Raw genomic sequence first — 20,894 nt, forward strand, 5'->3', positions numbered from 1 at the left:
TGTTGACTGAAAATGTCAGCCAAATAGCTTATTAACTTTTATCCAGATTTTATTATTGTTATTTTATATTATTATTTATATATTATTAGTAGTATTATTATTTATCATATTATTTCTTTAAACAAAAACATGACTCTGGAAACCAAGTTTATGAGGGCAAAGTGTGCCAATCTCCTTCATCATTCTGATTTTTGAAGCTAGAAACACAATTGTTTCTAACCAAATTTGTTTAAGCAGTGGAGTTTCTCAGAGATACAAAGTTTCTGTAAGGTCTGTGAAAAAAGAGTTGCTTATTTCTCAAAAGAAAGACCCAGATTTGTACTATACCAATGGAATTAATTTGAGTAGGGCTACATTCAGAATCAATTTCTCTGCAGTAACAGCATAGCTGAAGTTCTTTTGTTAGATGAAATGCTTTCTGGGGAAATTAAATTAAATTAAATCAATTAAAAGAACACCCTAGGAACCTCCTCTGGCACATTTTATAGAAGGTGCAGGAATATCATCTTCACTTAGGCTGGATTTTACTCTATACTACTGGACCCACTTTCAAGCACTCTCCAAGATAATGAAAGAAAAACATATTTTTTATCTTTATACCAGAGCATGAAATACCACTGCATTTGTATTAAATCCTACAGTCACTTAGGAAGGGAGACTTTTGAAGAAGCATAAGTGATGCTTAAAAACATCTTTCCAGAGGCAAAGATGGAGAAACCACAAAGGAACTTGCTTGAAAATGAACCTCCTGAACGATGGAGCCCAGGATGACCATAAAGACCAGGTATATTGGGCTTATGTGGCAATACTTTGGTAGCAAATGGCATCTGCAACCATACTCCAGAAGCTGCCCGATGTTAGAGAAGATCCAGTTCTTAATGACTCCAAAAGGCCCAGAGCCAAGCCAAGGACTTAACACTGGTTTTGTCTCTGTGATAGCATATTTAAGAAAGGGAAATAACTCGTGCCACAGCAAATGGCAGAGGAATGAGAAAATGTGTGAAAGAAAAAACTCAGCAGACACTTTATCCAATGTGTAAAAAAGCAGGTAAGGAGGGAGGCTAAGCAAGGACCTGCGGGTCAAAGTTTTCAGGTCTCAGCTGAATTATTATGCTCCCTCTACCGTCCAGAAAGTTGAACCTTCCTTGACTGGCAACTCTGTCTTGAATAGCTCTACAAAATGACTGACCCTTCCTAGGGGCCACAAAACAAATAAACACAAAATCAAACAAAACAGCAACAGTAACAATAGTGTTTTAAATCTTAGTGCAATCTCATGTCAGTGACACAAAGAATACATTCCACCTGTAAGTGAAGGGGAATTAAGCCCTGTTTAGAAGTTCATTATTTTTTTTTCTGTCTAGGATCTGATTCTTGTAAATCAAGATATTTCCCTGCTCTCTACAGATCTTAACTTTCCCTCTCTCTGATACATAAAGAAAGCTGGTATAATTGAATCATAAGGTTTAACATTTCTAAATTACTTTTATTTCCTACATGGTCTTTGAGCAGTATATTCATGCTTCTAATTTCAAATCATCCTCATGGGTAATGGACTCAGGCAACATCCCTTATTCTGTTTTCTCCTCTTCTGTTCATGCTGTTTTCTCAGTTTAATTGCAGCAATTGTCAGGAAGTCATACAAGAACATGAGTTGCACTGAACAGGTACACCGGTGTTTGAAAGTTGCACTTCGGATCTAGGTGTGTGGGCAAATTCCACCTTTAGATATCTCTTACTATAGATCTTCGGACCCAAAGGTAATAAGTTGCTAGTGGTGAAAGTTCAGTCTTTAATAGTTGTTAGCTTGAGTGAGCAAATTACTAAAGTCTACTCCCTCTATAGATATGGAAAACAAAAGTACATATGCTCAGGCAATACAAGTCAACCGCAAAGATTCCTTACTTCCGTAACGCATGCTGAATTTAAAATGGATATTTTGAATACTCTTATTCAGGTAAGGAATTAAATTCTGTCTGAAACAGAATTGTGCACAATTAAGTTTTTGGAGTGGTTTGTATGAATACTGAGACAGTCTTTTGCTATTTACAGTCTTCAGGGAATTATTTTGATCTGGACTTAAGATGGCTCCTTCTTGCCTGGATCAATGGGAATATATTATTGTCTTTTGTGGGTGATATTTTAAAGAATTCATTAAAGATTGTTTAATGCCCTTCTATAATATGAAGATTAAAACAATCTGCTTTCTTAAGAGTTTATAATGTATAAATCTAATCTATGATTATGGTTTTCATCAGATACTATCTACTAGCAACCTTTATTAAAGAGACTTGTTGTTGAAATCCTACTTTTTATTTGCTAGGTTGCTCGAAAGAGAAAGTTTTCCAAAATTCTTATGGTGGTTGGGGGTTGGGCTGAGGGCTGTAACTCACTGATTTGGAAATATATTTCCATTTATGAAAGCAAAATTGCCTTTTGTGTCAGAAATAGAGACTTGTTATACCTACTTGTCTAGTAGGTATATAAAAATATGATTTATTATATATACCACAACATAGATCATCTTTGTTAATGAAATATAACTGAGGTATAAATTTATTCTGTAAATAATCAATACAGAGGATACAGATTTGTATATTCATGTATGTATAAGCAATAAATCTTTGCTAATTTTTCCAGATACTGGTACAAATCAGTGAAATATTTTCTCTTTCTCTTTCCTTCTTTTTTCTTTTTTTTTCTTTTTTTCTTTTTTCTTTTTTTCTTTCTTTCTTTCTTTATTTTTTTTTATTTTTTTTCTTTCTTATTTTTAATAAAATCTGATATATGAACCTTTAGCTTTATTTGGAGCAGTGTAAATCAGAAATAAGTAAAAAGTAAGACACAAAAAGCTCAGTAGTTTAGGCACAGTTTTTAATATTTTTATTCTTCCTTCCTACAGTCTAGATCTCAGTAAAACTAACTTTGCATTCCAGCAAACAGTTGGTAGTTCAACAGAAATAGCAATGAGTGAGTGCAGACTACATTCGGCAGTTACAATTCCTAGCTTCCTTTTAAACTCTTTACTGCTTCATATTTTTCTTTTGTTAGGAAAGCAAAAATACACATGGGTTAGCTTTCACAAAGAAGTGAGCAGTGTGTGTATTCTGCAGTCCTTTCATATGGACAGTAATGTTTCTAGGCGCTAAAGAAACCAGTCCCTTCCCATGCACAGTTATGTGAGGCTGAGCTATGAGTAGTCTTGGCTGGACTAAATTATTTTTAGAGCTCATAGGGAAAGCTCTGGTCAGGGGAAGGTACTTACATTTTATACTATACATATATATATGTGTATATATATATATATATAAACAGTGGGTGAGATTCCTAGATTTGCATGTCAGTGTATCATCTCTGACTTTCTCTACAGCAACCCAATAGGTCACTTTGTCTTACCTATGTATTTCTATAAGTGTCTGTATATAGTTAGCTCATAGAGAAAGGAGGTCAGTTCTACTCATAGCTGGTTTTACTGAATGTATGGGCCTGGAATAATCATTTAAATGCTAATTCATTAGGAATTTCCCAAGTTGAATGCTTGCAATTCTTGATTTCAAATGGCACACACGTCTGCTAAATTTAAAAATAATTAAGTATTTTATTCACAAAAGAAAAAAACATGATTTTGTTGTTGTTGTTGTCATCTTCTGGCATTTTTAAGCATTATTTCTAAAAACCCTAGCTCCTTCCTCCATCAGGAAATTAACAACAACAGTTTTCACCAAGCAGGATCAAGTAGAGAAACAATATATGGAATTTCAGTGCAGAACAGGTGTCTTTTAGTGGGACTTAAAAATGAAGTTGCTTTTTTCATGACTTCTGCCTGCCTCATGGTGTCACTTGCCTGAAGTTAGATACATCTTGTTGGGTTTATATTTAGTCTCTCATCATCTAGAAAATATGTTGGCATCCTGACTAGAGGTTTCCTGAACACATAGTGTCTAAGGGACCCTTGGAGGTCAGGCCTGTGAAATGCACTTAAGATCCAATATAATGTCCCCCTAAGTCTCAGAAATATCACTCTTCCTCTGCTAGCAAGTAAAAGTCTTGGAAACATAAATTAATTGATCATTTTGCATTTAAAACAGCTTATTCATTCACTGTCTTAGTTTCATTCAAGTTAGAATTCATCCTAACCACCTTTAAGGATTTGTCCTTCTGTCACTCCATACACAGTGACATAAATATACATATGTAAGTAAACATATGGCACTGGTTCTTGTGTCAGTCTTCTAATTTTCCATTTTGTGCTTGAAAATATTGCAGGAATCTGGTGAGATTTGCCCCGCAAGTGTTGCTTATTGATGCCTTCCAAACGATGGGTTCCAGGTTTCAGTATGCAATGACTCTTCACATTATTATTTTCCTACAGATAGCTCAGTTGGTCACAGGTAAGTCTGTGTTCTGTTCTAATCCAAATTTGATTTTAAAAAGATAATAATTTCCAGAGCAGTTGAGGAGAGGAGAGGAGAGGAGAGGAGAGGAGAGGAGAGGAGAGGAGAGGAGAGGAGAGGAGAGGAGAGGAGAGGAGAGGAGAGGAGAGGAGAGGAGAGGAGAGGAGAGGAGAGGAGAGGAGAAGAGAGGAGAGGAGAGGAGAGGAGAGGAGAGGAGAGGAGAGGAGAGGAGAGGAGAGGAGAGGAGAGGAGAGGAGAGGAGAGGAGAGGAGAGGAGAGAAAAAAGAAAAAAATAATTACAGACTTGTGTATGTTTTTTATCAATGAGTTTTTTATTTTGCAATACCTTTGTAGCTATACTTTTTATATAGACACACACCATTCCCTCCACTCATTTTCTGAAGCTGAAACCAAAGACTAGCATTATATGAAATCGTAATATACTCCATTCATGCACCTTATACAATGTCTAAGCAATATTAAAGACTCATTTAAACCTTCAATATAGGATTAGAATTAGATTTACTGGCCTTACATACCTGTTTCTAAGGGACTTTCCATTCTCTGTTTTGGAGTTGTTGTGTCTTTGTTTGGTTTCACTAGTCCCTGATTTTATAGTGTGAGATTATGGAACTTGCTCCTGAGATAACATCCTGATTGACAGCATTTTCTGATGAACTGTATAGAATAGTTCCTTTTTATTACATTCACAAATCTGATGTTACAGTTTCCTATTGGAAATGCTAATGAGAACAACTGTGACACTCAATATTTACATCTATGTCTTCTTGCAGGCCAGTTTAAAATTATACCTCCTGACAATCCTGTCATTGGAGTCATTGGGAAAGGCGTCATCTTGCCCTGTCAGCTGGAAGCTAAGACAACCCCCGAGAGACTTTTTGTTCAGTGGATATTTACTGGAAAATCCCAGAGAATTGATGTGACCACCTATGATGGAAAAAACAAACAAAACCCAATTAGTGAGGATAAGGCATACCAGGGCAGGACAAATTTCTTTCAGACTGAATTTAATAAGGGTAATGTGTCTCTTCACCTGAAAAATGTCATGCTCTCTGATGAAGGGAAATACACCTGCAGTATCTTTCTGGAGAATTGGTATGATGAAGTGGTGGTTGATCTGAATGTGGCAGGTGAGTGGAGTGTCAGATGTTTGCTACTTCTTCCTCAGTCCAGTTTTATAACGTCAGTAAGGACTGTGGGGTATGAACAGGTTGGATTCATTTCATCTACCCTTAGCCTAGCTTTTTTGCCAGAAGAATTTGAATGGTAACATAAATTGTTTTAATGTCTTACACCTCAGCTTTAAAATGTTAAAGGTAGCAGAGATGAATCTTGCAATAAAGCAAGCCTGTTTTTTGCAGAGGTGAAGTAACTGAAGCCTGACTGTGACTGCATTTGTTACTACAACCCTTTTCTCTTGCTCTAGCCCTCATTTTCTCTCATCTCATTTTTTTCTCCAGTACTCCAGTCTTTATCTGTTGATGACGTCATCCAACTTTCTTAGCAACAAATTTCCAGCCAGTGATATTATGCTTCTCTCTCTCTTTCTTTCTTTTCCTTCCTTCCTTCCTTCCTCTTTCCTTCTTCTTCCTCCCTTCCTTCCTTCCTCCTTTTCTTCCTTTTTTCTTTCCTTCCTTCCTTCCTTGCTTCCTTCCTCCCTTCCTTATTTCCTTATTTCCTTATTTCAAGTTGTTCAAGGAAATATCAAAAATCAGTCCAAATATCTGTCTTTATCAGGACTGTAAAAGACATGTTGCAAAAGGGTCCCACTCTAATGTAACAAAGGAAGAGCTATTTGCCAGCAAATTAATGAGAACTAAAATTCCAAATGTGTTGAATTCACACACTAGGCAAGATCTTCCCATCATGCACTGTTTGGTCAGAGAACATTTAATTTCCTGTTTGTTGGAGTTTTCTTGTTTGCTGTTCTATAGCTAAAGGTGATGAGACTTCCATCTTCCTGGATGGTCACGTCGGTCAGGGCATTGGCCTCACCTGCAAGTCACAGGGATGGTTTCCAGAGCCCGAGGTAGTTTGGCTGGACAGTAAAGGACAGACGCGGAAAGAGAAAGTGATCACCCAAAGAACAAAGACTTCTTCAGGCATTTTTGATGTTGTAACTTCCATGAACCTAGAACCAGGATCTGACAAAGAAGTCTCCTGCAGAATAGTCAATAACCTACTCAACACTGCATGTGAATCCCGAGTCCTGATATCAGGTGAGTGACCACAAGGGTCAATTTCTGTGAGGACCTGTCTGTTGTCTCTCCATTGACCCTGGAGAGATCCTGGACACCCAGCCCAGACATAAATGACAAGTGCTTAGGTGGATAACATAGTAAGAAGTCTATTTTTATGCTTTAGATTACTCGTTATATTCAAGATGCATCATAGCTATAAATATTAATGCAGTCATTAGCAGACACCCAAGCTGTCACTGTGAAAATTTCGAGAGGGAAATATTTTGAAGCACTAATGGAGAAAGCAACGCTCCTACAATGTTGCCAGGATAACCAGCACAGTGACTTGAGACAGCTGGTTCATGTTGATAGGAAATACTGAATGTCTTCTCCCATCACCTTTTGTCTCCCTGACACCTCCATGATTACTCTGAGCTTCAGCATGTGCCTCTATCCAGTTTGGATTCTTCATCTGCAAAGTAGGCAATTTTATTTCAAAAGGAAAGAGGAGAGGAATCTTTAGCTTTTTTCCCACCTGAAATACCATTACAGATGGCTCTTCTTTGCTGAAAACTTCATCTATTCTATAGTTAAAATACTGCACCTAGATGGGCTGCTCAACACATTGTTCTTATGAAGAGGTGACTTCTCCAACATGCCTCTATCCATGGCAGTCTGAGTCTGAATGAATATGGCATATGCACTGTAGGATCATAGTTTGATTGCCTTCACATGGACATTAATATTGACTCTGATAGCCTGGAATAGCTGGCAAAGCAGTATATGGATGTTTTGGAATTGAGGGGAGATCTTTAACCTTCATGAGTGACAGGAAGAGGTAATAAAAGATACATTACAGCAAATACAACGGCAGTAGACACATATCTTTGACCACTGGACCTGTCTTAGCTGTTTCACAATCATTAATTGAATGTAACACCTTCTATGCTTTACAGATGTCTTCTTTCCATCCACTTCACCTTGGATGACTGCCTTCATCGTAATTTTATGTTTCAGTATTGCTGTTATTGCTGCTGTGGGTGCTAAACTGAAGGGTAAGTATATCCACCTACAACAGCTGATGCAGAAGTTTTAGTCTACAATGTAAAACACAGTTAATAAAAACTTAAATAACATTTTAGCATCACATTCAGAAAGAAATATATGGGAATTGAGAGGGACAGAGGGAAAAAAAAAAGACAGACATATAGTTAAAAGTTGAATATGTTTGGGGTCTGCATCTGTGTGAATGCACAGAACATCGTTAAGAGGGAGGTAACTTCCATGAGACACAATTTTGTGTGATTACAAATATTTACAGGCACAGTATATGATTTTTGCTTTTAGAGTAGTGGATTTTTGAAAGAAAACTCTTTTTGGAAGTATGCTATATTTTCAATAGACTCATTGCCTTGGGAAAAACATATTTTTTTTTCTTGTTTTTCCAGTTAATACTACAAGAAGACAAAAAGCAGGTGAGTAATGAGGAAATTAAATATAAAGCCCCACAAATCTTTTTTAGAAGAAAATGGTATGATAATAATATGGTCGTGATCAGTATTGAGGCATTTCAGTTTTGGAATGTGCCAAGATGAAGTGGGGTTTTTGGACACTGATCAGCTTTGAGTGCTGCCACTGATACTTTATCAGGGAGTTTTGCTTCCTCCACTCACACACAGATCTAATGAATCCAACATAAAGACTTTTTATTGAAATGCCTGCCTACTTGTATGTGGGAGTTCTCCTTGTCTCTAACACAATGAGGTAATAGCAGAGCTTCCTCTGTAAGTGCATGACATTGTTCCCATTCCAGTAGCTCATTTTTCTTTGGGCATTTCTAAAGTTTTCCGGTAATGAAATACGCCTATGTTAAAATATATTAGTTGTTCTGCAGTACCCATGGGTTCAATGTCCAAATAGCATTTCAGGCTTTTGACTGATATCATTAATCTCCTATTGTTTTGAGATAATGAATGTTTAATTCAATAATTAACGTTTATGTGTGTGTGTGTTGTTTTATTCTCAGAAACAAAGACAAACGAACTTACAACAGGTAAATACTCATTGCAAACTATCAGGACATCTTGGAAACATAAAATCACATACACTGCTCTAGGGTATTTTGATATTTCCAGATGTGAATCTCAGAAGTAGTATTCCTTATCTACATAATGGATTTAATGAAAATCGGCCATATTGTCCCTTATAATTAGATGTTATTGACCCCTCCATAGGTAGCTTGAAGCAGAATTAATCACTCAGGGTAGTACTTTAATTCTTGAAAGATGGTGAAGGGGCTGATGCACTGTGGACTAGTATGATTGCATAAATAACTCAAGGTATAACCTTATTTATTCTGTAAATGCAATGAAAATGCCATTGTTCTGTAAGAGGTTTATGATCCAGTTTTTCATATGTGGTTTAATCTGCTTATAATTCCCAAAATTACGAGAGATGTTGTTGTGTTTCTTCGCTTGTTAGTTTTCTATATAATAAACCTTGAACTGTTTACTGCTAAATTGCATCCTATGGATTTAAATCAGATCTTCTAGTCCAGACAGTCTAGCCTGAATAAACAAGTAACAATTCCTGTTGCAATTTCTGCATATGTCCATGTCATCAGCACATATTTCTTGTCTAAACCAAAGAATGATAACACAAATCAAGTAGGCCCCAGACATATTCTAGAGGATCTCAGTTTTCTCATTTTGGCCTTTCAGTTTGCTAGTAAGATTCAATTTACTGAAGTCTCTAAAATAATAGAAGTCTCTGTGTCTTCCTTTGTTCTCTTTGGGATCAGGTACAAGAAACAGGAACATTTGGAGAGAAATCAGATTCAAACTGCCTGAGAAAGCTAATGCTGGGGAGATTTGATGGGGAGAGGAGGGGTGTGGATTTCCTACTTGGACTATAATGGACATGTAAAGTAACTAGACGAGATTGAGACATTCATCTGGTAAATACCTAAAAGAGGCCAGAGGAATGTAATTTCATCTCTTTAACTGGCTGTGAAGTCTCCTCAGAATTTGTGTGTTAAGTTACCTCGTTTTCATTTGACTTCATAATTCTCCATGCAACTTAACCTTCTTTACTTCACTAAATAGATTAGGTTGATTATAGCTGTTCTTATGTTAAAATGTTATGGAAGAAAAAGTATTCAAGAAAAAAAAAATAATTTCACTTTTAAAATATGATACTGGAATAGACACAGAAATGACCATACATAATTTCTTTCAGAAAAAAGCAGTTTGGAGGAACAATTAGGTAAGAACCTGGTTGTCATGTTCCTTTTAGTACTTCTCGTATGCATGCTACTTAAATCCCCAATAAAGCAAATTAGATGTACAATATTTTGATATGAATTATTTCTGGTTGTTTCTGTTCCCTTTAAGAAAAGTTATTGTGGCTCGATTTCATGTTAGATTATAAATTCAAAGATTCAAAGCATCCATAAGATCCATTTCCCATGAACATGTTGAAATCAGTAATTGAGTGCAATGACAAAATTTTAAAGCTTCTCTGATAATTTTTAACTTCTAAATTAAACCAACTGTCCAGCCCAGTAATGGTTTTGTTTCTGTTTTTGTTCTTTTTACCCCCATTGGTCAACTTAGAGGCGCAGAAGAACACATTCAAAGGAGGTAAATAAAACACGGCAATAAAGACAATTTTTTATCAAAACTTACAAGTGGATATATACATGAGAATGAAAATAAACTACTTAATTAGAAAACATGACAGCTTATTTCTAGTTACATGGTTATTCTATTTCATTTTTAGTCACTGCTAAAAATACTATATAGCATGGTTTTATTTCTAAGAGTCTTGTGATGTTTTTCTGCCTCTGTCTAATATTTTTGCCTGGAGTCTTACTGTCTCTACTGGGATTTCTTGAACAGCTCTTATAGCTCTTGTTCTTTCTCACTTTCTGGTCAAATCATTAAAACATCTGTAACTAGCATCACAAAGACAAAATGAATGCATTGGTCTCCAGAGAAACACTGACTTGAAAGTTTAACTACCTATAAAATAAGTTCTAAGGAAAATGCTGTTTACATTTTTTCTTTTTTTCCCCCCCCTTTTTTTTCTGCATTACTTACTGACCCTCCACCAAGATACTTGGACAGTGAGAAATCCCCTTGCGATTTCATTTCACTTATTAAAGCTATTCTTTTGCAGCAACCTCTGAGAACATAAAGCAACTCGGTAAGAAAACATCTTGTATAAATATTATATTCTTGTGAACCTTACAAAAAATAAAGAAAGTGTTCAGATCGGTCTGATTATGTCATCCCTGGGGGTGAGGGGAATGCCAATACCTCATCACAGTGCAGTTATATTTCCCCCTCCAAGACAGATGTAACAAGGCATGCTGTAAAACCTACCTGAAATGTGAATAATCCTCCTTGCAATAAGCTTTTATACCTGAAGTTACAATAAATTTACAGACACCTATAACATTTTATGAGTTGTTTCATTACAAATCATGTCTACCCAAATCATGGAACTGACAGCAAAGAAGGAATTAATTTCCTCCATGCAACCCCAGGGGCTGACTTAATATTCTCTAAAATGCTTGCTAAATGCAAGAGAATTGAGACTGTAGAGGCCCAGTTTCTGTCCTTCACCTTGCGACCAAGTCCCAAAAATTCAAACTGCAGAAATGCAAAATAGGATTAATATTGACTTGTGCTGTAGCTTTTCTTCTATGCTGTGGGTATGTCTAACATGGAAAAACTGAACCAGAAGGGAGAAAACCGTCACAAAATTAGTGTCAATAACTAGAACATCTTTTCCTTTCAGATCGACTAAAAGATGACTTGGGTAAGTGGTTTAAAATTTTTATTTTATTGCAATATATACTGCTGCTTTAGGTAGAATAAAGTCAACCCTGGGACAGTATGACAGTGATAACAATATAAGCATAAGGCAGAAATAATATAGGCTGAAAAGTATCTAACTGCCCTACAGAATCATGAAGTGCTATTGTCTCTTTCCTTTCTGCAGACTTCTGGGAAGCCCGGAGCCGTGCAGGTAAGCTGACAGAAAAAAAGGGTGTGAGCTGCACATGGGTCAGGGCAAACCCAAACAGGAGTACAGACCGGGAGAAGAACTCATTGAGAGCAGCCTTTTGGAGAAGGACTTTGGGATTCTGCTGGACTAAAGGCTCAACATGAGCCAGCAGTGCACACTTGCAGCCCAGAAGGCAAATGTATCCTGGGCTGCATCAAAAGAGGAGTGTTTATCCAACACTGTGACATGCTGTCACCTGCATGGGATAAAAGGAAATGAGGGTAGGATGGGGCACTTGGGAAGACAGAGAAAAGGAGTTGCTGAGAAGTGTCGAAGTAAAAGGTTGCATGTGGACACCATTCCAGAGAGGATGGATGGCCACGTGGAAAAGAGAAAGCAAGAAATTTATTGTGAAGTGAGTGAGGAGACAGAGTCAACTGGATTTACACCCCGAGAGAGTACATGGCTATGAGAGCTTGAAAGGTGCCTGTTGGTTCCTCAGTGACTGTTGCATGCCCTGTTTGGGGGAATGTTTCAATTCTTTGTTGAATCACACCAGGACTGCTCAGACCCTCAAAGGCTTCAACCTATAGTCCCCTGCAGAGACAGGTCCCTGAGTGGCTCTGCTCATTGGATTCTTCTTGTTTTCTCCTCCAGTTTTCATTACTGTGAATCCTGACTGCCGAGTCCTAGAGCTCCCAGTGCCGGGGGCTCCAAAAGTTGAGGACACCTCGTCTGAGCCTGCTGGCCTGAACAGTCCCTCCACAGTCCCTGTCCTGGTGGGGAAGGAAGGGTTTGCATCTGGGAAACACTACTGGGAGGTGGAGGTGGGCCAGCAGCAGGACTGGGTGCTGGGGGTCGTGAGGGAGAAAGAGGGGCAAGAGGAGGAAGGGACAAATGCTGGGGAGGACTTCTGGGCTCTGCACAGATCCCAGGGAGAGTTATTCTCTAGCAAGGAAAACAGCAAGATTGAGAAGAATATGGGTTGCACCGTGATTGGTGTGCTTCTGGACTTGGAGGAAGCACAAGTCAAATTTTATGAAGCAGAGCAGATGAACGTCATAGTGAAAATCCCTATAAGCCTTGGAAAGGAACATGCAGAAACGTTTTACCCATTTCTGTCCAAAGACAAAGGGACAGTCAAACCTGTTTGCCATCAGCAAAAAATTCCTGTTCCATTAAAGGTTCTATAAATTGGACTCTGATTTAATGGATTAGGGAAAGACAGTTCAGTTGAAGGTATAAGGGAAAACTTAAGAACTAATATTTCAGTAATGTAAACTTAAAAGAAAAGAAAATTGTGTTTAAAACAGGAAAAAAAATCAAGAAAGGAAAAAAGAAACAGGTAGTATAAACAAGATTGGGATCATATTCAGAAAACCCTGGGTAGCTATTTGAGCTCCCTTTACAGGACATGAAAGTCTTATGAGTACAGCAACAGATTCAGTTGACTGAAGAGAGTAGCAATTTAGGTGGTGCTATATAGTCTGTCTTTCCTACAGTTTGCTCTAGAAGGATTTGCATCATTTTTTTAATTTATATTTTTGTCGTAACTGTCAGCTGGAAGCATCTCAAACAGCACCACCTAAATTACTAGGCAACATGACTTGTGCTCCCTGTTCTGCATTTAAGTTCAATGTCATCTGTAATGCGAGGCAAGTGAAATTTCACCTTCTTTATAACAAGAAAATAAATAAATCTTCCTTGGAGAAAGGTACCTTTTTGAAAACTTTTATTTTAAATGTTAAGCGCATTAGAAGATCTATGGTAAGATAAACAAAACAAAAACAAATACATCAGCATCCCAAAAAGTACCTGCTGTACAAACAGAACAAAGAGGAGTCTTCCACAAGTTTATAGGACAAATCTGCTGTTATCTCAACCGTTCCAGACCCAACTATCCCATGGTAAGAGAACCCCAGACCCTGCAGCCAACAACAGCTCCACAGCCAATTGTTGACTTCTACTCCCAGTGCTTCACCTCCTCACACCCCTTGCCCTCCCCACCAGGATGAAGTACAACACCGCCTGCAGCCTTGATAAATGCCCTAAATCTCTGATATCACTTTGGACTTGGTGCAGGAATCCCCTGGCAGCATCATTTGTGCAGACATTGAAGAAAAGAGGAGTGACCTGGTCAGAAGAGGGTAAAGAAGGGAGCAGTGTTGGGACACAGAGCAGGAGGGCTTTGCAGGGACGATGCTACTCCTGAGATACAGCTAAAAACCGCGCGTGCTGCGGTGTGTGAGAGGACAGAAATAACAACAGGGGCTCAACAAATGCAGCAGACGTAACAGGGGCTGAGGCTGGGCCCCCATTGATGAGAGCTTCTGCTGTGGGCAAGGCTCAGGCGGCCACAGAAAGCCCACAGGACAGGTCCCAGCTGCACTGCAAGCCTCTGTCCCACCGTCCCCAGCTCAGAGCAAAGCAGACACCTGAAGCAGACGGTGCTCCCCAAAAGCAGCGCCCCAAAAGATGCTGGGGCAGGCGCCATGGGCAAGGCTGTCTCCTTCTGGCCCTGCCGTCCTGCTGCTGGCGCTCTGTGAGTTGGGGCATTGCTGGGCATGGGGGCTGAGGGCTGCAGGGCTGGTGCTGGGGGCACAGGGGAGGATGGGGACAGCGTGTGCGGGGCAGGCGTGCAGCACTGCAGGGCAGAGTTGTTTTGGGGAAAGCAGGAGGAGGATTGCTTCCTCCAGCTATGACACAGATCTTGTATTGGGCCCATTTCTGCAGCACTAAAATGTTGTCTGGAGTCTTAGAGTGAGACTTTCAGAATGCTGGATACTTTAGGAAGCTATAGTACTTAAAGTGGAACAGAAAACACATCCAGAGCAAATTGGAATGGTTGCCAGGGGTGGAGATGAAGTAGTTTCTGGATGGAGACATGCTGGTGGGAAGGCTCCTGCTCAGCCAGGATCTAGCAGTGGGGATATGGGCAGCTAGGTGGGGGTGAGCCAGGTCACTGCCCCTCTAAGCAAAGCCCTCTCTGCCCCATGCTGCAGGTGCTGTCTTGACCACCCAGGACATCTGCAACTCCCCAGGTGATGGTGAGAGTGGGGATGGGTGGCAGAATGGAGATGTGTCTGGGGTGGAGATGGGAAGTGAGAGGGGGTTTGTTCTCCATGTCTGAAGCCCTGGACAAGAGACTTTTCACCATTTGGGATCCAGGTCACTTTGCATCTCCACTGTCACTAAAGCTGCATAGGGAATCTCTGCACTGTCTCCCCAGGTGACCTCCCGGCTCCAGCCTTCTTCCTGAACACCTCCAGAGCTCAAGAGGGGGAATTGGTTTCGCTTCGCTGCACCCTTGATGGCCCTTCCGTGCCTTCCCGAATTGTATTCTGCAAGGGCAGGATGGAGGCACACAGCCTGAAAGGGCAACTAGGAAAGCTGATCTACACCATCATTCTAGACGTCACCCAGGGGACTGAGGGGGTGTACACGTGTGGTTACCAGCTCAAAGATGACAGCAACCGAGTAAGGAGCTCTGCCCTCAGTGCTGGCCGCATCCTGGATGTCCCCGGTGAGACTCAGCCCCGGGCTGGAGGGGTCAGAAGGGACGAAGGCACTTGCCACCACATGGCTGTGCTGAGGCTGGAGCTGTGTGCTGCAGCAGGCAGGGCATGGCTCTGGGGTTGTTCCCCCACGGGAGTGTTCCCTCTCCTCCAAGGGAGCCCCTAGGGAGAGAGCTGCTCTCAAGGGTCCCCCTGTTCCTGCAGCACCACCTCTGCTGAGACATGGGGCTGTGCAGGGCCCATGCACAGACAGCAAGGGCTGGGGATGTGGATGGATGCTGGGCTGAGCCAGGGGTGCTCCAAGGTCTGCCCCGTACATTGATGTGCCTATGGCAGGGGAAGTGGTGTGATTGTCATTAGCTGGGCAACTACCTATTTCTGAAGAATGAGGCTATATTTATGGCTCTTAAATGAGGTCTGAAGCCGTAGTGTGATGACAGGGAGGTGTTGGAGTGCTTGGGGATCCAGGGACCTCTACCTGAAACAGCAGAAAAAAGAAAAAAAAATGGGCTTGGAATGGCCCCAGGGAGGAGACCAGAGAGGTGCTGGTTTGAGACACGGTGCTTGCAAACTGCCTGCCCGGCATGGACCAACAGAGGGGACATGGGCTTGGGGGCTTGCCAGGTCTTGATCCCTGTAAGCAAAACCCTCTCTGCTCCAAGGTGTAGGTGCTGGTGAGACCACCCAGGATATACGCAGCTCCCCAGGTGAGGACAAGCATGCAGGTGTGCCAGCTGCACAGGCACGTCCTGCCCCCTGCCTCTCCCCATCACACCCCGCTGCCCTCACACCCTCTCTCCCCCAGCTCCCCATGCCCGGCTCCCGCACGCCCTCCCCACAGGCACGGCGCTGGCAGTGGCGGCCGTCGGCCTCGTCCTCCTGGCTGCAGGCAGCTGGTTTGCCATCAGGAAAGGTGAGGGAGTGGGGGAAGGCGGGGGGAAAGGCTGAGGCCGTGGGGGTCCTGCCCTGCTGCGGGGCTGGTGCAGGGGGAAAGGCGGTGGGGGGGTCCTGGGGGTGCGCAGCTGGGGCAGACGGTGCGTGGGGGCGATGGCTGTGGGCAGCCCAGCTGGGGAGGCTGCTGAGGGAGCTGGGGAGCTTCAGCCTTCGTCCCCCAGCCCCGAGACGGGAGCCAGGGCTGGGCAGCAACTTGGCCTGCGCACCTCAGCCACTGTTCTTCTTGCAGGTGCCTGCAGAGGGAGATGCCCAAGGTGAGCACCAAGGGCTCCTGGCTGGGGGGTTTGCAGGAGGGAGTCGGGGGCACTGCAGAGCCCTGGGGTGCTCCTTGGCCAGGGGCATTCCCTGTGCTGAAGGCAAGGAAGAAGGAGCTTGCTGTGGGCTGGATTCCAGCTCAAGGCCAGATGGATTATAACATCATCCATGGGAATGGCCCACATGGCCCCGTGTTGCTTTGTGGCAGTGGTGCTGCAGACTCTCAGAGGCTTTTCTCTTTGCTCCCTTTAGGCCTCTCCATGGTGCTGGCAGTGATGAGGACTCTTCTGCTGACCCCAGCCAGTACTGTAAGTGCCAGTCCCTTCTTCACCCTTCTCCTCTAGGCTCTGTGTGAAGTGGTGATGCCTTTGCCATGGCAAGCTGTGGCTGTGGGATGAACTGTGGCGAGGGGTGGGGAAGCCCTACCTGCTGCGTGTGGCTGGACACTAACTCAGGTTCTCCCTCCAGATGCCAACGTGGATGAGATGGGCAGAGTGAAGGTGAGTGCAGCCCAAGCCCAGCCTTGCAGGCTGAGCCTGCACGTGATGGCTGCAAGAGGGCAGGCTGTTGGAGAGCAAATGCAAGCCAAAAGTGCATCCGATGGCAGGAACCTGGGAGCTTCCTGTGGCTGTGTGCTGGCTGAATCCCCCCTCCTTCCATGCTCCCAGCATCTCCCCATGGTGGGCAGCAGGAGAGCAAGGCTACTCCTTGTTCTGGCTTGTGTTTTGCAGCTCTCTCAATCCATCTGCTCTCAGCATTGACTGGATGCCAAAAGCTGAAGATGTGAGAAGTGTGATCCAGCTCATTCTCTGAGAGAGGCAGAGAACAGTGAGGAAAGCCCGGCCGAGCTGCCAGCTGTCAATAAAGCCACCCTAAACAGAAAGGAGCTGGTGTAGTTCTTCTCGGCAAGGTCTGTCTGCAAGGCGCTTCACATCCCTTCAGATCGACACCACCTTTGTGTCTCGGTGTCTGTCTGTCTGCTCTGTCCCATGTGTGGCTGCATGAGACTTAGGTGTCATCAGGAACACAAAGTTAGAGATGTTTATTTGTCATCAAAGCAAAACCACATCTGCAGGGCACACAGCGGTTGGAACACTCATGTGAGCACATCCCTGCAGTGCTATCTGTCCCTGTAGGTCCAAACATGCGTCTGCGTGGGTGCATAGACGAGCACCCCCGTGACTTTACAAGGCAACTTAGGTGTATACGTCTTCCACTGAGCACAGGGAGATGTTTTCTCTCGCTGAAGAAAAATCAATACACTCACAGTATTTGGTATAGCTCATATATTTTAGAGTTATTAATGTGTTGTAGACAGAGGTGTGAGTCCTACATCCTCTTGGCTAGACACACACAGCCCTTCCCTGTGACAGCAAACCCCAAAGAAGCCCAGTGCCCTTGCCCAGTGGCAGCGCTATCGGGTCTGGGTGCGGGTCACCGTGGCATACGTCGTGGTGTCGCTCATCTGCTGCACGGGAGGAGGCTTTAGGGGGAAGAGAAAGCCCTGTTACTTCAGCTGCTGCCTGTGAGCCCTGCACAACGAGCAGGCACCAGGCTGCAGGAGTGCAGAAAGGAGCTGTGCACAGCTGAGCCACGACTCACCCTGTCCCGTCGAACGTGGGCGATGGTGGAGTCTGTGGGGGAAAAAATACACACCATGAGCCCTTGCTGTCCGTTGGAGGGGGGTGAAACCCATGAGCTTTGGGCATCAGCTGCCTGAGGTCAGCATTCAATGCCCGGCCACATTTCCCCTCCCTTCATCCTGCTATGGGATGCGCAGCAAGCAGCGCTGATGCAGAGATGCTGAGGTTTTGGTGTATTTCCAGCATTCTGTGGCATCTCCTCTCTTTGCACAGCCAGCACACCTTGCGAGCTGCTCTGTGCAGGCGTGGGAAAACAAGGTCGTGCTGCAACTCGAGCGAGGTGCACGTCGGGTGGGGATATATCTATAGCCTGTCGCCCAGCCACAACATCCTCCCTTGGCTGCTGCCTGTGGTTTCAGAGCGAGCTATAAGATATTTTGCCCACCAGCGCAAGTACACAGCCACAGCCTTCACTGCTATGCTGTGCATTGGTCTGCTCTTGAAGCAGAAATCCCTCTGAAGGGAAACTGAAGAAAGGACAAAAGCAGAGGCTGGAGCGGGGGAATTCCAGCTTGGGGACAGAGCGGTTGTGGAAGGACCCCCCAAGGAAAAGGGCTTTGTCCCTGGGAGCACTGGGATGCTGCCATGTCCCTTGTGCAGGCAGCAGCTGCGCTCTGCATGCAAGGAAGAAGCAGGACGTGAGGTGCAGGAGAGAAACCTGGCCTTGATGAATGGGCAGGGATTTCGTATGTCCCAGCGGGAAATTAACTAGGGGGATTGCATGGGGAGTTGCATGGGATGCCCATTGGCAGAGGGGCGTGTGGCTTCCCCCGAGGGAGGAGGCAGTACTCACACTGGACTTCTCCGGAGTCGGTGTTTTCCATCTGTGGGCTGTCAATGTGCTGCTGCCTGGAGAGGAATGGGAATGGTTCTGGCGTGTGCATATGGTGAGGAGGGTACATGAGGCTTATGCATTTTGGTGTTGCTTTCCTACATCTGGCATTGAATATGAGTGCAACCCACAATAAGCCCCGTCCTTCCTGCCTTCAGCACAGGGAATGCCCCTGGCCAAGGAGCACCCCAGGGCCCCGCCATGCCCACGACTCCCTCCTGCAAACCCCCCAGCCAGGAGCCCTTGGTGCTCACCTTGGGCATCTCCCTCTGCAGGCACCTGCAAGAAGAACAGTGGCTGAGGTGCGCAGGCCAAGTTGCTGCCCAGCCCTGGCTCCCGTCTCGGGGCTGGGGGACGAAGGCTGAAGCTCCCCAGCTCCCTCAGCAGCCTCCCCAGCTGGGCTGCCCACAGCCATCGCCCCCACGCACCGTCTGCCCCAGCTGCGCACCCCCAGGACCCCCCCACCGCCTTTCCCCCTGCACCAGCCCCGCAGCAGGACCCCCACGGCCTCAGCCTTTCCCCCCGCCTTCCCCCACTCCCTCACCTTTCCTGATGGCAAACCAGCTGCCTGCAGCCAGGAGGACGAGGCCGACGGCCGCCACTGCCAGCGCCGTGCCTGTGGGGAGGGCGTGCGGGAGCCGGGCATGGGGAGCTGGGGGAGAGAGGGTGTGAGGGCAGCGGGGTGTGATGGGGAGAGGCAGGGAGCAGGACGTGCCCCTGCAGCTGGCACACCTCCTGCCTGATGAAGCTCCTGCATGGCCTCGTGCCCTAGGGACAGCAGCCTGGCAGCTATGAGCCCCATGATGGGGGCTCTGGCTGTGCAGGAGGGAATCACTCACCTGGGGATATTGGCCTTTCCGGGGACGTGGATGCATTGTCTGGCAGGAGAAAGGGACAGGATGAATGTCTGCAGTGTAATGACAGCCAGCTCCATCCCCAGGGGAGGCATGCAAGTGCCTAAGGCTGCTGTGCCAACACGGGCCCCCAAGGATCTAGTGTGTAAATGCTTTCGTGAGGGATTTACAATGGAATGGCAGAGGTGTGGCTCTGGAGTTGGTCCGGCAACACCTCTCTCTTCTGCTGCAGCACACAGCTCCAGCCTCAGCACAGCCATGTGGTGGCAAGTGCCTTCGTCCCTTCTGACCCCTCCAGCCCGGGGCCGCGTCTCACCAGGGACATCCAGGATGCGGCCAGCACTGAGGGCAGAGCTCCTTACTCGGTTGCTGTCATCTTTGAGCTGGTACCCACACGTGTACACCCCCTCAGTCCCCTGGGTGACGTCTAGAATGATGGTGTAGATCAGCTTTCCTAGTTGCCCTTTCAGGCTGTGTGCCTCCATCCTGCCCTTGCAGAATACAATTCGGGAAGGCACGGAAGGGCCATCAAGGGTGCAGCGAAGCGAAACCAATTCCCCCTCTTGAGCTCTGGAGGTGTTCAGGAAGAAGGCTGGAGCCGGGAGGTCACCTGGGGAGACAGTGCAGAGATTCCCTATGCAGCTTTAGTGACAGTGGAGATGCAAAGTGACCTGGATCCCAAAGGTGAGAAATCTCCTATCAAGGGATTAACACACGGAGAACAAACCCCCTCTGCCTTCTCTTATCTATCACCACACCCACACACCCCTCCCCTCTGCCACCCATCCCCATGTTCCTCCTCACCTGGGGAGCTGCAGATGTCCTGGGTGGTCAAGACAGCACCTGCAGCACGGGGCACAGAGGGTTTTCTTTAGAATGGCAGTGACCCAGCTCACCCATGTTTCCCTACTCACATCCCCAGTGCTGGGTCCTAGTTGAGCAGGCACCTTCCTGCCGGCCTGTCTCCATCCAGGATGAACTTCATCTGCACACATGGCAACATTCCAATTTGCTCTAGATATGCTTCCTGTTCCACGTTAATCCCATAGCTCCCTAAGGCATCCAGAATTCCTGAAGTCTTACACTAAGACTGCAGAGAAAACAGACACGCTGTCCCCATCCTCCCCTGTGCCCACCACGGGCCTGTCCTGCCCCCAGCAGCAGCCCTCCAGCCCTCAGCCCCCACGCCCAGCAATGCCCCAACTCACAGAGCGCCAGCAGCAGGACGGCAGG

The 20,894-nt window shown here is 44.7% G+C and overlaps 2 protein-coding genes and 2 long non-coding RNA genes across 4 annotated transcripts; 2 read left to right on the forward strand and 2 right to left on the reverse strand.

The window, feature by feature from the left end:
• The first annotated feature begins 1,807 nt into the window (after positions 1-1,807).
• On the forward strand, positions 1,808-13,325 carry LOC136789320 (butyrophilin subfamily 3 member A2-like). The gene is made up of 13 exons (XM_066989360.1): positions 1,808-1,957; positions 4,267-4,391; positions 5,189-5,545; positions 6,350-6,634; positions 7,552-7,650; positions 8,044-8,070; positions 8,622-8,648; positions 9,833-9,859; positions 10,210-10,236; positions 10,775-10,801; positions 11,399-11,419; positions 11,603-11,629; positions 12,266-13,325. Exons 2-13 carry the CDS (start codon positions 4,319-4,321, stop codon positions 12,799-12,801), a joined length of 1,533 nt encoding a protein of 510 aa, XP_066845461.1. The 5' UTR covers positions 1,808-1,957; positions 4,267-4,318; the 3' UTR covers positions 12,802-13,325.
• A 210-nt stretch (positions 13,326-13,535) lies between these two features.
• LOC136789333 (uncharacterized) lies at positions 13,536-17,334 on the forward strand. The gene is made up of 9 exons (XM_066989394.1): positions 13,536-13,755; positions 14,611-14,649; positions 14,838-15,131; positions 15,786-15,830; positions 15,929-16,036; positions 16,307-16,331; positions 16,585-16,640; positions 16,801-16,832; positions 17,064-17,334. The coding sequence occupies exons 1-9, from the start codon at positions 13,620-13,622 to the stop codon at positions 17,091-17,093; spliced, it is 765 nt and encodes a 254-aa protein (XP_066845495.1). The 5' UTR covers positions 13,536-13,619; the 3' UTR covers positions 17,094-17,334.
• Positions 17,335-17,603: 269 nt separating this feature from the next.
• On the reverse strand, positions 17,604-18,177 carry LOC136789356 (uncharacterized). The gene is made up of 2 exons (XR_010828166.1): positions 17,935-18,177; positions 17,604-17,815 (listed from the first exon to the last, which is right to left on the reverse strand). It is a non-coding gene; the product is annotated as an uncharacterized lncRNA (long non-coding RNA).
• Positions 18,178-18,863: 686 nt separating this feature from the next.
• LOC136789361 (uncharacterized) lies at positions 18,864-20,415 on the reverse strand. Its single transcript, XR_010828172.1, has 3 exons — positions 19,978-20,415; positions 19,647-19,799; positions 18,864-19,459 (listed from the first exon to the last, which is right to left on the reverse strand). It is a non-coding gene; the product is annotated as an uncharacterized lncRNA (long non-coding RNA).
• Between the last annotated feature and the right edge of the window lie 479 nt (positions 20,416-20,894).

This window comes from Anser cygnoides, unplaced genomic scaffold (genome assembly GCF_040182565.1).
Source record: "Anser cygnoides isolate HZ-2024a breed goose unplaced genomic scaffold, Taihu_goose_T2T_genome scaffold_44_1, whole genome shotgun sequence".
NCBI classification, from domain to species: domain Eukaryota; kingdom Metazoa; phylum Chordata; class Aves; order Anseriformes; family Anatidae; genus Anser; species Anser cygnoides.

What these genes read in the sequence shown, in the direction of transcription:
- LOC136789320 (XM_066989360.1), top strand. Translation starts at nt 4,319, where the DNA reads ATGGGTTCCAGGTTTCAGTATGCAATGACTCTTCACATTATTATTTTC. An exon ending in TACAAGAAGACAAAAAGCAG is followed by an intron (nt 8,071 to 8,621) that starts GTGAGTAATGAG and finishes TTTTATTCTCAG; the next exon opens with AAACAAAGACAAACGAACTT. An exon ending in GACAAACGAACTTACAACAG is followed by an intron (nt 8,649 to 9,832) that starts GTAAATACTCAT and finishes AATTTCTTTCAG; the next exon opens with AAAAAAGCAGTTTGGAGGAA.
- LOC136789333 (XM_066989394.1), top strand. Translation starts at nt 13,620, where the DNA reads ATGAAGTACAACACCGCCTGCAGCCTTGATAAATGCCCTAAATCTCTG. An exon ending in AGTGACCTGGTCAGAAGAGG is followed by an intron (nt 13,756 to 14,610) that starts GTAAAGAAGGGA and finishes CCCATGCTGCAG; the next exon opens with GTGCTGTCTTGACCACCCAG. An exon ending in TGCTGACCCCAGCCAGTACT is followed by an intron (nt 16,641 to 16,800) that starts GTAAGTGCCAGT and finishes TTCTCCCTCCAG; the next exon opens with ATGCCAACGTGGATGAGATG.